The sequence below is a fragment of the Tachypleus tridentatus genome, chromosome 8 (assembly GCF_004210375.1).
Source record: "Tachypleus tridentatus isolate NWPU-2018 chromosome 8, ASM421037v1, whole genome shotgun sequence".
Classification (NCBI taxonomy): domain Eukaryota; kingdom Metazoa; phylum Arthropoda; class Merostomata; order Xiphosura; family Limulidae; genus Tachypleus; species Tachypleus tridentatus.
The window spans coordinates 156,820,620-156,837,343 of NC_134832.1; the positions used below are offsets into that span (position 1 = coordinate 156,820,620).

Here is a 16,724-nt window from a genome sequence, read left to right on the forward strand (position 1 = left end):
GAGCTACCAATAAAACTGTTGGATGAAAAAAAAACTGCTATACTTGAAACAAGGTTTAAAATTCAAATAACCTGGGCCCAGCATGGCCAAGCGTGTTAAGTCATTTGACTCATAATCCGAGGGTCACGGGTTCGAATCCCGGTCTCACCAAACATGCTCGCCCTCCCAGCCGTGGGGGTGTTATAATGTGATGGTCAATTCCACTATTTGTTGGTAAAAGAGTAGCCCAAGAGTTGGCAGTGGGTGGTGATGACTAGCTGCCTTCCCTCTAGTCTTACACTGCTAAATTAGGGACGGCTAGTGCAGATATCCTTCAAGTAGCCTTGTGCAATATTCAAAAACAAAACATCAAATGACCTTTAGTTGTTTAAAAATATCTTGTCAGTTTATGACAATAAAAATCCCTGAACCCATGCATGAAAAGCAAAATAGACAAAATGTTAGCAAAGAAATGTAAAAATTAACATAAAAAAATTGAATTTTACTGACTATTAGAGAAAGCTGTGAAATGAAAAATATGTTACATTTCTTTTTTGGACAAACATAGTTGTGCTTAGGAATTTTAAATGCAACTCAAGTTGGTCAATTGCCATCAATTCTAAACTATTATGCTATCATCAAAACCAGTGTTCCCTTGTCAAAGAACAAGATTTGGACATTAAAAAATCATGGATTTCCATCTTCAATATACAAGTAGGCTCACCAAAAAGAATTTCTCTCAATCACATCACATATAAACTTATATACTTACAATCTTCATATGGAATGTAAACAGTTTGTAAAATAGAACACAAAGTTAAAATAGTGAATTAAATCATAAGAGACCTATCCATTATTGTTTAGAGGAAAAAAAAACTGAAAGCTGTATAGTTTAAGAATAATTTGTTATTCACTCAATATACAGTGTTATACTGCAAGAACTAGTTGGCTTCATAATATTCTTAAACAGTAACACAGAAGGATACATTTTTAATGATCCAGTTCTTGTTCCAATAGCTAATATCCTCTGAATTGGATCAAAAGCTACAGCTGTTGGTAGGAATGGAAACCCATGTCGAACAGTCTACAAAAAAATAACGAAAGAAATGAACAGAAAACAAAACTGAGATTTGAGCAAGTGTACTTAATAACGTAACTATTTTTTAACAAATATTTTGTTAAATGATCAAAAATTCACATCCATACTGGTTGGTTGATTTAGTGTTTTATAGCACAAAACAGCTAGTCTAACTGTACCAAACATCCAATAAAAAGTTAAAAGTAAATTTAGTAAAATTTATAAAAGGAAATTAAGGTAAAACAAAACAAAGTTTGAAAAACATAAATAGCATAAAACTAATGTTTACATCTAGTCTACAATGTTAAGAGAAAAACTACAGTAATTCAAGTTGTAAAGGACTTTCTGTAGCATAACTGTAATTACATAACTCACCAGGAATACTAACAGGTAAGTACAAAAACCACCATCAGTCACCTGAAGTTGGCTTTTCCAGTCCTGGTTCTGAGTTATTTGACGTTATGGCCATTTTCAAAAAGGAAAGTAATAAAAAAGGTTTTTAAAGACTTGTAGCAAAATTATAACAATAACTCACCAGGATAACTAACAGGAAGTTCAAACAGCAACATTAGTCACCTGAACTTGGCCTTTCCACTCCTAGTTACGGTTACTTAATGCTATGGCCAGTTTCTAATTTCAAAGAGAACTAGATGAACTGTTATTTTTAAAAGGAACCTCATTAAAAAAGTGTAATGTATAAATTAAAAAACTTAAATGGCATTAAAAAGATTAATGGGCTTTAAAAAACTAAAAACATTACCAAGGTGGACAGTGTCACCATCACCAATAACACTGTCTAATGTTATGGCCAAACCTTGGGACAGAACATGTTGAAAATGGTGCCATAGTTGAGAGTTGTAATGATGAAAAGAAAGTAAAACATGGCTTATTGTGATTTGAGTGTTACACAAACTACACACTGGTGCATCAGTTCCAGATAAATGAAAATGATGAGTTAAAAAACTGTGACCAATGCATAGTCTAGTTAGAACAACTTCCTCTTTCTGATCCTTGAGGTAGCAAGACGACAAAAGTCCAAATCAGGGTTTTATATGGAAAAGCTTGTTTTCTTGTTGCTCACTCCAAGTCAACTGCCAGCTGGCATGAAGCCAAGCCCTGAATACAGGACCATAGTCCATGTATGGGACAGGCACAGCAGTGATAGTGCCAGAACAAATAGATGTAGCTGTGGTATCGATGAGCTCATTTCCGCAAATACCAACATGGCCCGGTATCCAGAAAAACTGGATAAAAGTAGATGTTAAAGAGAAATGGGCCAGTCGGCTTTGAATATCAGCGTGAACAGGGTGAGAACCAACAAGAAGCAATCCCAGGGCCAGTAGAGAACTAAGCGAGTCAGTATAAATAGTGCAGTTTGAGTACTGCTTAGCTTCTATGTGATCCAGGGCAAGAGAAATGGCATACATTTCAGCAGTGAACACAGAAGCTGTAGGGGGATTCTGTTTGCAACCACCAAACCCCAACAAACCATGGCAGGGCCCACACAGTCACTTGATTTTGAACCATCTGTATAAATATGAATGTAAGGATGGTTTGAAAGATATTCAGCAAATAGCAGACAGTGTTTCCAATTGGGTATATACATTTCTCAGATGACGTTGATAGGTCACAACTGGGGACAATAAGAAACCATGGTGGGATGGGCTAACCAGGACACAGCAATGCTATCTGATCCAAGGACAAACCCAATTCATCCAACTGTGCCTGGATACAAAGTCCAAAAGGAGCAATGGCAGACTGTCTGTTCTGAAAAGTATGGCCTGTTGAGGAAGGAAAACACAACCCCAGGTGGGATGCTTTGGTAAGGAATGAAGTTTTGAAGCATACAGTAAAGACAGTTGCAAATGGCAGAGATGCAAAGAAGGTTCATGAGACTATGTATAAGCTCTGAACTGGGGAAGTGTGGAAAGCCCCCGTGCAGAGCTGAAATCCTTGATGATAAATAGGCTCTAGCATCTTTAAGGCCAATGCTCTGGCAGAGCCATAGACCAGTAATCCATAGTCGAGTTTCAATTGAATAAGAGCATGATATATCTTTAGCACAGTACGTTGATCCGCTCCCCAAGTGGTGAAAGAGAGGGCACGGAGGATGTTCAGTGCTCTTATACATTTGACCCATAGCTGCTTGATGTGTGGTATAAAGGACAGCTTATGGTCAAAGATAAGTCCCAAAAACTTAGTCTCAGGGACCACAAGCAGCACAACTTCACCGATACAGAGTTCAGGATCAGGGTGAATAACTCATTGGCAGCAAAAGTGCATCAAATGGTTTTAGAGAGTTAGAAATTAAAGCCATCTGCTGTAGCCCACTTCAGTACACAATTGAGGGCAGTATATAGCTGCCGATCAATACAACTCATATTCAACAACTGTTTGCAATAGTGAGAGGGAGTTGTTCAGTGAAGGCATTAATTTTATTCTGAAAGTGTGACCGTCAGAACACAGCCCTGAGGGACTCCAAGTTCCTGTAAAAAAGAACAGGAAAGTGTCAAACCCACATGAACTTGGAATTTCCTGTCCATTAAAAATTTTTAAATTTCCTGTCCATTAAATTTTTGTAATAAAAATGGGCAAATGGCCAAGTAACCCATATATATGGAGGTCTCACAAAATGTCATACCTCCATGTTGTATCATAACCCTTCTTAATGTGAAAGACTACTGACACAAGATGTTGTCGTTTGAGAAAGGCTTCTCTGATTGATGTTTCAAGTCGAATCAGGTGGTCCATGATGAAGGGCTGTCATCGAAACTCACACTAGGTGGGCAAGAGGAGGTTGTTTGATTCAAAGAACCAAACAAGATAAGCATTAACCATCCAGTCTAAGGTCTTACAGAGACAGCTTGTCAAAGCAACTGGATGGTAGTTTGAAGAAATCTTGGGATCCTTCCCAAGCTTAGAGAAAGGTAGAACAATAGCCTGGTGCCAGGCATCAGGAAAACGTTCTCTTGCCAGATGCAGTTAAAAACAATCAGAAGAATATCAAGAGAAGCAGGAGATGGATGGTGCACCATGTTATAGTGTATATCATCAGGCTAAGCTGATGTACTGCCAGACCGATAAAGGGCCAGTTTCAGTTCCACCAGTGTAAAGGGACGATTATTGTCATGTGGACAATCAGCTCGAAACAGAAGCGTAGCCAGAAATGGCCATTGGGAGGAGAGTTTAGTTTAAGTGCTTGATGCAAGCACCACAGGCGTGAAACCATGCTAGAGGGGTCCAGGGGAAATACCACCGGGAAATTATTTAATGAAAACATAAAAGAAAAGCCTGAATTATGCATTCTGAGACCACCATTTTGGCAAATTTCAGAATGGCACACTGAGGTGTTTGTCTTATTTTTTAATCATAAATATATAGGCCTATATATATAATATATAACTTAAAGTTATCAGGCCCAGCAAATTAGGCCTACAGTCCTGTCATCAACATATAAAATATAGAGTCACTCAGGAGAGTGCACAATATATGTACAGTGTGTATAATCTGTATTCAAATATCATGGACAGTGTATGTTCAGATTCCCTGGATTTCAAAAAATTAACTTCACAAATAAACAGTGGGTGGCACTATGGCAGTACCATGGCACTAACCTAGTACCATTAGCACCAATGGTAATGTGAATGTGACATTAACAAACACAAGTTGCAATAAACAATCATTCACTATGTCAAGCCTAAAAAGCAAAAGACACTGCATGGGTTCTTTAAACCCATTCATGAGGCTGAACCTGATCAATATACTAAAGCCAATCAGGTTGAATCAGAATTGTCAACTGAACTGTCAGAGTTATCACCGTTGCCTTCTACCAGTGCTGCCACTACCACCTCAGGTCCAGTCTGGGACATTGGAAATTACATTTGTGATGATGTCAGCATTGGTACACAGGTAAGTTGACTCTTCATTATATTAATTTTGTATTCAAAATCATAAAAACACTCTGATGAGTTTTAGACTGAATATTCATTGCTGCTAGTGATTGTAGGCCTACAGCCACAGGATGATAGGCCTGCTCTGTGAAGTACAGCTCTAAGCCTTTCTCTTCGAAGTTATTGTACTCTCATAACAAACTTTCCTATGTGCAAAATAACTTGATTAGAACTATGTCTTTCTGTCTCTTTTAGATAAATGCTGAAACCAAAAAATGTCTTCTTGAGAATGCCTAGAAGCCAGGGAGTGATTATGTTTTCCCCCTGGTGTGGTCCAAGAAAGCTGCATTTTCAGGATCGTTGGCTTTCACAGTGGAGATGGCTACTCTACAGTCAACATGCAAAAGGTGCTTTCTGCAAGTACTGATATCTTTTTGTTTCTGATGATGCTGGTGTTGAAAGCCAGAAATTGGGACAACTAGTGAAATTGCCATACACAAACTGGAAGAAGGCTGCTGAAGACTTCAAGGCACATGAATTGAAACAGTACCACCAAGACAGCAAAGAAAAAGCTAACAGTTTTCTACAGATCATAAACACAAGTTCATCTGTGCACTTGCAGCTTGATGCAACTTACAAGCAAGAAATTGAACAGAACTGGCAATATTTAATGTCTATTATTGATTATGTATTGCTGTGTGGGAGAGAGGGTTTAGCTTTGAGGGGAAAATATGATTCTGGTCCAATGTGTGTTGGTGAAACTGATGAGAAGCCCATCGATAATGATCGGAATTTTTTGGGCAATTTTGCACTACAGGGCAAAGGGTGATGTCAAGCTTTCAGCACGCCTTAAGAGTACAAAGAGGAATGCTACATATCAAAGTCCTCAAATTCAAAATGAAATCATCAGTGCCTGTCATACTCATGTTCTTGATGCTTTGGTCAACATGGTTAATGCTGCAAAGTGTTTCTCAATATTAGCTGATGAAACAACAGATATTTCAGGCATTGAACAGTTTTCACTGTGTGTTAGCTATTTGCATGCCAATGACAACTCTGTCGCAATCTATACCTGATTATGATGTGACAGGCAAAAACTTGGCTGATGTTATCATAACCAATCTGACAAAACATGGTATTGACATGGCTTATCCTGCAAAGACAAGGGTACGACGGTGCTGCCTCTGTGAGTGGGAAATTCAATGGTGTCCAGACACACACAACTGATAAATTCCCACTTGCACTCTATGTACACTGCAGTGCTCATTCCCTAAACTTGGCAATTTCTAATGCTTGTAAAGAAGTTCCTGTGTGAAATTGCATGGGAGTAATTTCTAGCATTGAAAACTTTCTCAATAACACCCAAATGAAAGCACATGAATTGAAAAAAAAGTTTGAAAGGTCTCTGCCCCACCCCGGTGCGTTGAAAAACATGACTCAGTCATTGTCTTTCTAGAATTAATCCATGCACTTGCAGATGCCCTTGAGACCATATCAGGTTGGCAAGACAGAGATTCTGGCCATGCAAGCCAATCAACTGTTGTGTTCTATAACACAGCCAGAATTCATCATCATTCTACTTACCATTGCTAAATTGTTTTCCTTTAGTTTACCTCTGTACAACTTACTGCAGCAACAAATTATTTATTTAGGTGTTGTGATGCATCATGCAGAAATAGTGGAAGATTTAATCTGTTCACCCAGAAATAATACTGTGAATGAATTTAACAACATTTTCTGTGAGGCTCAAACTCTGTGTAGTGAGCTTCAAATTGACATCATAATGCCAAGGCAGGCTAAAAGACAGATGTGCCATGCTAACCCACAAACCACCAGCCCTGAGGACTACTTTCATATTGTTGTATTTGTACCATTTGTTGATCACTTTCTTTCACAAATATGTGACCGACACAAAACTCTCCTTACAAACTTCATGTGTTTACTACCATCAGGATCTATCACAGAACAGTCAGAACCTACAGCACAACAATGTGACCAAATTAAAGAGTTGGTCAATATATACAAGGCTGACATTGACAGCACTTCACTAGCTGCAGTAGGTGAACTTAAAGTTTGATACAAATCACTTGCAAACAACAGACCAAAAAATGTCATAGATGCATATGCAATGTGCAATGCAGAAATGTTCCCAGTCATTTCTAGGCTGTTTAAAATATTTGCCATGCTGCCTGTGTCAACGAGCTCAGTGGAACGTTCATTTTCAACTCTCAGAAGACTCAAAATGTATTTAAGAAATACCAACAGTGAAGATTAATTGAATGGCCTGGCCTCATTATACATTCACCATGAAAAAGGGAGACATGCCCTAAAGGTTTATCTGAAACAGAATGTAGGATAAAAAAATAAGGTACAACAGGTGGTACAGATTGGGAAGATTGCTGCTCAGAATCTCCAAGACGTGGTCGTTTACCTGCAGACTGTTTTTTAACTATTTTATTACGACGTTTAATTGGAGTACCCATAATAAAGAAAGGAAAATTTTGGTTCCCACTGACCCCACCTACCACAGAGCCCTATAAGGGGACACACTACAGTGTCAAACTAGGACACTGCAGCAATGCCAGGGTTTTGTGTGCACTATACCCAAACACCAGCATCAGATACAATGTCCACAACACCTGTTGAGGACATTTAACAATGGTACTTGGTTGAATCTAACCCGAGTGGACCAGCCAATAAACCCAAGGGGGGCCACCCAAAAACTGCCCATCTACAGGAATTCAAGGCCAAAGTGGTGTGTTAGGGTTGGACCCCTCAACCACCAGGATTCTCTCCTCCCCTTCACAAGTTGCCATGCACGGCAAACACGTGGGGTCTTTAGATCCCAGAGGAGGTAAACCTACCCTGGGAGGTCCCCTCATCACGTACAGGAATACACACTGAGGGGCACATCTATACTAAAAAAACGGGCTGACGACACAATGTGAATGAAAGTTTACATTTGTTTCATACTGAAAATGTATTTCTGATAGTTACTTCTCTCAGACTATCAATTTTATTTTTGTTCCCTAATCGCAACTGAAAAAATAAAATTCATGCTTATCACATCACTCTCAATGTCCCACAAATTTTGCACTGCTACTGAACATGTATATAGCACGTTACTAATTCTCCACCAATAGTACTGAGCTACATATATTGGTACAACTAACTCCCTCTTGTGTTTCATATGCACTCCTCACTTTTGAGAACTGGTAGAATTTATATGAACAGCAGCAGCAGAATAAATAAATGGCAGGAAGTGTGTGAAAGAGGTAAGTACCTATGAGAAATACATTTTCAGTGTAAATAAAATGTTAACTTCCAATATTTCCATTCACACTAAGCTAGAATCCCATACTACAAAGGTGAAAGAGCTAGTGTAAATGCTTAACACTGAAATAAAGCAGAATGTAATGGCCCTGAACGAGTGGTTATGCTCTGAAATAAAACCAAAGCACACATGAAGCACCACACTACTTCTGGAACAGGCATGCTCTCCACCTTAGAAGAAAGAAGTGAACTTGATACTGCATAAGAAAGAGGATGGGAAAAAGTAAAATTCATTCTGAGAAGTACCATCTGTAATAAAAAAAACAACTGTATATACGCAGTTATGTCTAATCAGACAGATGAGGTTTTGCAACCCGTCTCCAGCATCAGGAGGTTGAGGGTTACACAAGACAAAAGTGAAAGAGTAGCATAAACATTATGGCTATCGTGTGTATGTTGTGTTACATATACACATGAACCCCAACCATGAGCATACATACATCAAGCAACCGGGATTATGAAAAGGAATTAAGCCTACAGCCAAAACAAAAAAAACAACCACCATAGGAACAAGAAACACATCAAACAAAACTCTACATTATGGAGTTATGGCATTGCCTCATCTCAACTGTAAGAATAAAACAATATCTATATTAATAGTAAAAATCTTAACTCATCCAACCATAGACACAGGGAAGACACATCCTGCATTTAGAATTAGGAGGAAGATATGAAACATCTGCTCAACCATATGGGAAGATGTATACATGTCTGGTATCACAAGCAAAACCCCATACAGGCTGGACCTATTCTGACCAACAATTGTTCACATGAGAACAAACATCCAGGGGAAATAGGATGAAGAATGAGGAAACCAGCTTTGTTTCTTCTCACTGAGAGGATAATTGTATATATGTATGGCAAGTCTACAATGTACTCAGGAGAAAGCCCCTATATTCCAACACCCCAGTAATTAGGAAGTGGTAAGAACTCCCTAGTTCCACTTGGAGAAAAGAGGTAGGGAGAATAAATGTCTCAGGAAGTCTAGAAGAACATTATACTGGAGAAGTGCAGTGGATGACCACTATTCTCTATTCTGAAAAGTATACTGTCACCAGTTTATGCAATTAAGGGATCACAAATCCCCTTCTGCTTTACTCAAGAAAATCCATGAGCAATGGTCTACTAGTGAGTGAAACATACGGCTACAGAGAAACAAACATATACACCACTGAGCATGCCACTAGTGATCTTGCAGAATACTACACCTCTCCAGTAAACATTATAGCAATATCTGTAAACAGTGCAGGTTTAAAACAAAACATTCCACCAGACAACCACAGAGTGATATTACATAAGCAGTGTTAAAAAAAAAACATTAATGAAATGATGTGAAAAGACTTACTCCAGCCAAAGGCAAGTGGACATATGCAGAAGTGCTATAAGAGAGAGATGATGTTCATTCACAGAAGATACAGCCAGTCTGTGCAGGTTATGAGTGATAAAGATATTGGTAGCAGTCCACATTCTGGTCTAAACGATCTCCTCTGAAAGACAGTGAAAGCAAGCAGCCAGAGACATGGTTATATGGCAAATTTGATGAGAAGAAGAAATATGGAGATGATGGCCTTCTATGAATAAGTCTGGATAAGCCAGTTGAATGAGTTGACAGTTAAGATGACAAGGAATATATCACTGGAAACAGAAGGATTTCAGAAAATAAAAATTCAGAAAATTGAACTCGAAAAGGAGGCAGTACATGCCAATTAGCACCATAAGGAATGAACCAGACAAAGAAGCTAACCAAGATCAGAATGAGAACACAGTTGGGAGATGGAAAGCAAGGAAATGGGTCTGAAGTTCAAACCACTTTCATGGGCAGTCTTGGAGAGGAAGAAGTCATGATACAGAATGACATAAGAGAAAAAGTAGAGGGTTCTGATAACATTAATGGCATAAATATACAATTAAAGGTGTTCACACTAATGAGAGAAAATGAAATAGTTCTTGAGGGAGATGTTATATGGAATACATGAACAAAGATTGAAAGGAATAATGTGAAAAGACAAGACCGAGATCCCAATCAGGCAAATAAAGAAACAAGAAGGATGAAAGACAAGAAAAGTGTGTAAAAGAGGGAAACTTGAAAAACAGGTGTTCAAACGACATGGTCAAAGTGGACAATCCTTTCTCAAACAACCAGATGAGAAAAGTGGAAAAAAATTAGTTACAGAAGAATGAAAAGAATAGAAACCACATTGAAGGTGGAAAGTAAATGGACATGGAAGAAGGTCTTATGAATGGAGAAAGGATAAGTGCAACATATGGAGTTAGACATAAAGCTGAGGCAAGGAACTTGACAAAATCTACATGTGATTAAAGAGGATGGTAATGTCTTGATGAATGACGTCCAATTGAGGTTGACAGAGTAGAGACCATGACTAAAGTAAGAGTAGGGAATGTTACAGAAGTAAAAGTTGGAGCAGTAGGAACCACGGTTGCACCAGACAATATGGAGTCACCATAAAGACTAAATATGAGTTATTTTGAATTAGGAATAGAACTCTGGAGAGGAGCCCAATAGAGATTTAGACCCTTCCAATCTTGACTGAATACATACATTCTCAGAGATAGTGGTATGGAATGGGAAACTAAAAGAAAGCGGTGTTCCAAAGGGTCGAGAAGGGATACATAAGGTATCTTCAGCTAGGAATACACATACCAAAGACCTGTGGATTGAAGAACTAAGCCACGGGGTGAATATTGTTCAAATGAGATAATCAATACGTAAACAAATTCAGTGTGCCAGGAACATGGCAATCTAAGACCACAAGTAAATATTAAAAGAACACATCTAAATATAGATTCTAGCAAGTCACTTGGTATATTGAATGCAGCACTGCTTACAATTGGATGTTTGTGATGTCAAAATACCAAGTCTATAGTTTCATATGAATTAGCATCTCAAATTACTAATATTGACAAGCTAGAATATAAAATAAGAACTTTGTATCTTTTCATTTTACTATGATATGGCTTATGCACTGAATCAAATAGTAGCCCTGTCCATACTATGATATGGACAAATAGTAGCCCTGTCCACCTCTTTCCCTTCTTGGAAACAGTCCCTCATATACACTTGCTTCAATATATGACATTTGAATAACCAATCAACAGCTTGGAATATCCTCAGAGTGGTTTACTTAGCCAGAGGGAGCTACATGCATCCAAAGGTTGTATTGTATTCCTATTTCTGGAGGGTTATCTCATGATGATTTCCATGCAATGGAACCACAATAATTGTGGATAAGTGGGTTGATTGATTGATTTAGTGTTTTATGGCACAAAGCAGCGAGGCTATCTGCGCCAGACATTCGGTAAAAATGTAAAAAAAAAAAAAAAAATGTAGTAATAGACATAAATGGGAATGAAGGTAAAACAAAAAAGTATAAAACCAATGTTGACACCTAGTCTACAATGTTAAGATAGAAGGCAGAGTACAAGAAGTTGTAAGGTATTCACTCTAGCAAAAAGGTAATGATCATAACCCGCCAGGAAGACTAACAGGTAAGTTCAAGAGCTACCGTCAATCACCTGAAGTTGGCCTTTCCAGTCCTGGTTCTGGGTTATGTGTCATAGCAGCTATTATCAAAATGTAAAGAATAAAAGTTTTAAAAGACACTCCGCAAAATCGTAATAATGAGTAGCCAAATGTCCAGTAAAAAGATAAAAGTCAAGTAAATGGAGTAAAATTTGTAAAAGTAATTGAAGATAAAAGCAAAACGGCAATTAAAACAGAAAATGGCGTAAAAAACCAATGTTGACATCCAGTCAACAAAGTTGTAAAGAATTACCTGTAGCAGAATGGTAATGATCATAACCCACCAGGAAGACTAACAGGTAAGTATAAAAACCACCGCCAGTCACCTGAAGTTGGTCTTTCCAGTCCTGGTTCCGGGTTATGAGTCAATATGGCCAGTACTAAAAAGTTAAGTAGTAAAAGTGTGAAATGATATGCAGCAAAAGTATAATAACAACTCGCCAGGACGACTAACAAGTAGTTCAAACGGATAGTTCAAACAGTAGCCTTAATCACCTGAAGTTGGCCTTTCCAGTCCTGGTGTCGGTTATTTAATGTTCTGGCCATTGTCCGTCAAATTGAAGGAGAGAGATTAAAACTGTAAAAAAGGAACCACAATTAAAAAGGTGTAATGAATAAATATGCAACACTTAAATGAGATTAAAAAGATTAATGGCCATTAAAGAATTAAAAACATTATCAAGGTGGACAGAGTCACCATCACCAATAACTCTGTCCAATGTTACAGACTGACCCTGGGAAAAAATATGTTTAAAATATTGCCGTCGTTGAGAATTGTAACGATGGCAAGAAAGTAAAACGTGGCTGATAGTGATTTGAGTGTTACACAAACTACACATTGGTGCATCAGTTCCAGATAAAAGAAAATGATGAGTTAAAAAACTGTGACCAATGCATAGCCTAGTGAGAACAACTTCCTCCTTCCAAACTTTACGGAAGCTAGATGGCCAAAGTCCAATTTTGGGTTTGATTTGAAAAAGTTTGTTGTCACGTTGCTCACTCCAAGTGAACTGCCAGCTGGCACGGAACCGAGCCTTGAAGACAACACCATAGTCCATGTACGGAATAGGCATAGGAGTGATGGTGCTGAAGCAGACATATTTGCTGCCATGTCTGCAAGCTAGCCTCCCTGAATACCCACATGGCCTGGTATCCAGAAAAACTGGATTGAAGTAGCTGCTAATGAGAAATGGGCCGGTCGGTTTCGAATATCTGGGAGAATAGGATGTGAGCTAACGTGTAGCGATTCCAAGGCAAGTATAGAACTAAGCGAATCAGTATAAATAGTGCAGTTGGAGTACTGCTCAGCTGCAATATGATCCAGGGCAAGAGATATGGCATACAGTTCAGCAGTAAACACAGAAGCTGTAGAAGGGATTCTGCATGCAACTACTGACCCATAGCAAACCATAGCAGAGCCCACTGAATTACCTGATTTGGAACCATCTGTATAAATGGGAACTGAATGATTGTTTGAAAGGTATTCATTGAATAAAAGACGTTACTTCCAATCTAGAGTATCTGCCTTTTTAGGTGACTGAAAGAAAGGTCACATTTGGGGGCTGTAATAAGCCATGGTGGGATGGGCCAACCTGTGGAATCTGCAATGTTATCCAAAGACAGACCCAATTCATCCAATTGCGCCCGGGTGCGAAGGCCAAACGGAGCAATGACAGATCGTCTGTTCTGAAAAAGTACTGCCCACCGAGGAAGGAAAACACATTTCCAGGTGGGATGCTTTGGTAAGGAATGAAGTTTCAAGTATATTGTAAAGATAGTTGCAAACGGTGAAGGTGTAGAGAAGGTTCATGAGATTCAATGTATATACTATGAACTGGAGAGGTACGGAAAGCCCCAGTGCAGAGTCAAGTCCTTGGTGATGAATGGGGTCCAGCATCTTTAAGGTCGAGGTCTGGCAGAGCCATAAACCATTGAACCATAATCGAAGTTTCGATCTAATAAGAGCACGATATATCTTTAACATTGAACAACGATCTGCCCCCAACTGGTAGAAGAGAGAACACGGAGGATGTTCAGTGCTCTTGTGCATTTGACCGAAGCTGCTTTAAGTGTGGTATAAAGGTCAGTTTATGATCAAAGATAAGCCCCAAGAACTTGGTCTCCGAGACCACTGGCAGCAAAACTTCACCAATATGAAGTTCAGGATCAGGGTGAATACCCCATCGACGGCAAAAGTGCATGCATACAGTTTTGAGAGAGAGAATTAAAGCCGTTCTCCAGAGTCCACTTCCATTACACAATTGAGGGCGGTTTGTAGTTGCCGCTCAATATATCTCATGTTTGACGACTGACATGATATGTGAAAGTCGTCGACATACAGCCCATTCGCAACAGTGAGAGGGAGTTGTTCAGTGATGGCATTTATCTTTATACTGAAGAGTGTAACACTCAATACACAGCCTTGAAGGACTCCAAGTTCCTGTACAAAAGAACAGGAAAGTGTCGAACCCACACGAACTTGGAATCTCCTGTCCATTAAAATTTTTTAATAAACATGGGTAGATGGCCACGTAACCATATGTATGGAGGTCTCGCAAAATGCCATACCTCCATGTTGTGTCATAAGCCTTCTCTATGTCAAAGAATATTGAAACAAGATGTTGGCATTTGAGAAAGGCTTTTCTGATTGATGTTTCAAGTCAAATTAGGTAGTTCGTGGTGCAATGCTGTCGACGGAACCCACACTGGGTGGGCGAGAGGAGGTTGTTTGATTCGAGGAATCAAACAAGACGTGCATTAACCATCCTCTCTAAGGTCTTACAGAAACAGCTCGTCAAAGCAATTGGATGGTAGTGTACAGGAATCTGGGGATCTTTCCCAGGTTTAGAGAAAGGTAAGATAATAGCCTTGCACAAGACATCAGGAAAAACATTCTCCTGCCAGATCCGGTTAAAAACAATTAGAAGAATATCAAGAGAAGCAGGAGATAGATGGTGCAGCATGTCATAATGAATATCATCAGGTCCAACAGACGTACTGGCAGACCGATGAAGGGCCATTTTTAGTTCCACCAGGGTAAAGGGACAATTAATTGTCAAAGAAACAGTCAGTTCAAAAGGAAAGAGGTGATCGCTCTGCCCGAGTCTTGATGGCCAGGAAGGTGGAGAAACAAGCAGAAGTGCTAGATACCCGGCAAAAGCTTTCACCTAGAGTGTTAGCAATGTTCCGAACATCAGTCACCTCCTGACCATCAGAAATTAAGATCGAGAGGGGGATAGAATTGTAGTGTCCATTAACCTTTCGAATCCTGTCCCATATGATCTTGGAACTGGTGGTAGAGGATATGCTGGTTGTGAACTTAATCAAAGATTCCTTCTGGCTTTGACGTCTTACCCACCTAGCATGTGCATGGGCCCGTTGGAAAGCAACCCGGTTTGAAAGTGTGGGATATCTACGGAAAGTATCCCAGGACCGCTTTTGAGCCTTCCGTGCTAAGTGGCAAGCAGGATTCCACCATGGACGAGGATATCGTGAAAAATGTGTCGAGGTTTTAGGAATACACTGAGCAGCTGCATGTGTAATACAGTCAGTTACTGCTGCTACACAGTCGTCTATTGATGGCTCATTTACGATGGCAGGATCAAGTTCGGGAGAGCAGTGAAAGTGGACCAGTCTGCCTGATCCAGCTTCCACCGGGCACGCTGGTAGGTGGCATCGACCACGCCAGTCTCTCTCAAAAGGATCGGAAAATGATCACTGCCTAGTGGATTACTGTCAACCCTCCATGAAAAATGGGAGAATAATGAAGGGGAGCAAACTGAGAGATCAATAGCGGTAAAGGACTGACTAGGTGCATGAAAGTAAGTGGAAGAACCAGTATTGAAAAGAGAAAGATTGTGATCAGAGAGCATCCGCTCTACAGATCGGCCCCTCCCATCAATAATAGCACTTCCCAGAGGGGATGATGTCCATTAAAATCCCTAGGATTAGAAATGGAGATGGCAATTGTTCAACGAGCATCAAGATCTGATTGATCATATGTCTCTCCAGGGGACAGGTACAGAGAACAAACAGTGATGGTATGACCCAAGGAAACACGGATGGCAACAGCCTCTAAGGGTGTGTTGAGTGACAAAGACAGGGTGGGCACGTGTTGATCAACCAACAGTGCCACCCCTCCATGTACTCGACCATCACACAACCTGTCACTTCTGTACAGAGAAAACTGCCGAATGGAGACAGTATCAGCAGTTTTGAGAAATGTTTCTTGTAAAGAAAGACAAACAGGATGGGAGGAAGCAATCAGTGTTTTGACATCATCCAGATTAGAACGTAAACCTCGACAGTTCTATTGTATCAAGGTGGCCATTTTTAAGAATGGGTAGGTGAAGTGGCTGGAGAACCCTTCGGTTTACGACCATGTCTTTTGTCTTTACTGTCTTTAGTCGGAGGAGGTCTATCAACCTCCATGGATCCTGCTCTGGGTCGGGTGGGTAGGTTTTTGTTATTGGAAGGGGAATCCAGTGACTGAGGACGCGAATGAATAATTGTTTTGCCTCTTGTGGTGGGAGAAAAAGATGTATCAGAAGAAATGCTTGTATCTGAAACTGAAGGACGTGGATCTTGAGGTTTGTTGGAAGGTATGGGAGGAACAGAGATGGGTGTGGAAGTCGATTTATCAACCTTTTTAACCACGGAGGTCAAAAGGCTCTTCATTTGTTTTGAAAACGACTCTCTTGGAGGCACAGAGAGATCTGTCTGCACTCCCACTGTAGTTGTGGAATGAAGTGCAGCAGCATGTCGAGATGGAGATGTGGACAGCAATTTCGAGCCTCAGGATAACTAATGTTATGTGTCGTTTTCAAACGCTGCACCTCTTTTCCTCAACCATTTTGGCCAAGAATGAAAGTAAGAGGGGTGAGAACCATTGCAGTTTACGCAA

At 39.7% G+C, this 16,724-nt stretch overlaps 1 protein-coding gene across 1 annotated transcript in view; it reads right to left on the reverse strand.

Moving 5' to 3' along the window:
- Positions 1–16,724, reverse strand: part of LOC143224056 (syntaxin-binding protein 5-like) — a 33,431-nt gene that overhangs the window by 13,653 nt on the left and 3,054 nt on the right. The window contains exon 3 of the mRNA XM_076452519.1: positions 966–1,063. Within this exon, the coding sequence (XP_076308634.1) occupies positions 966–1,063 (98 nt within the window). The remainder of the gene's footprint in view (positions 1–965; positions 1,064–16,724) is intronic.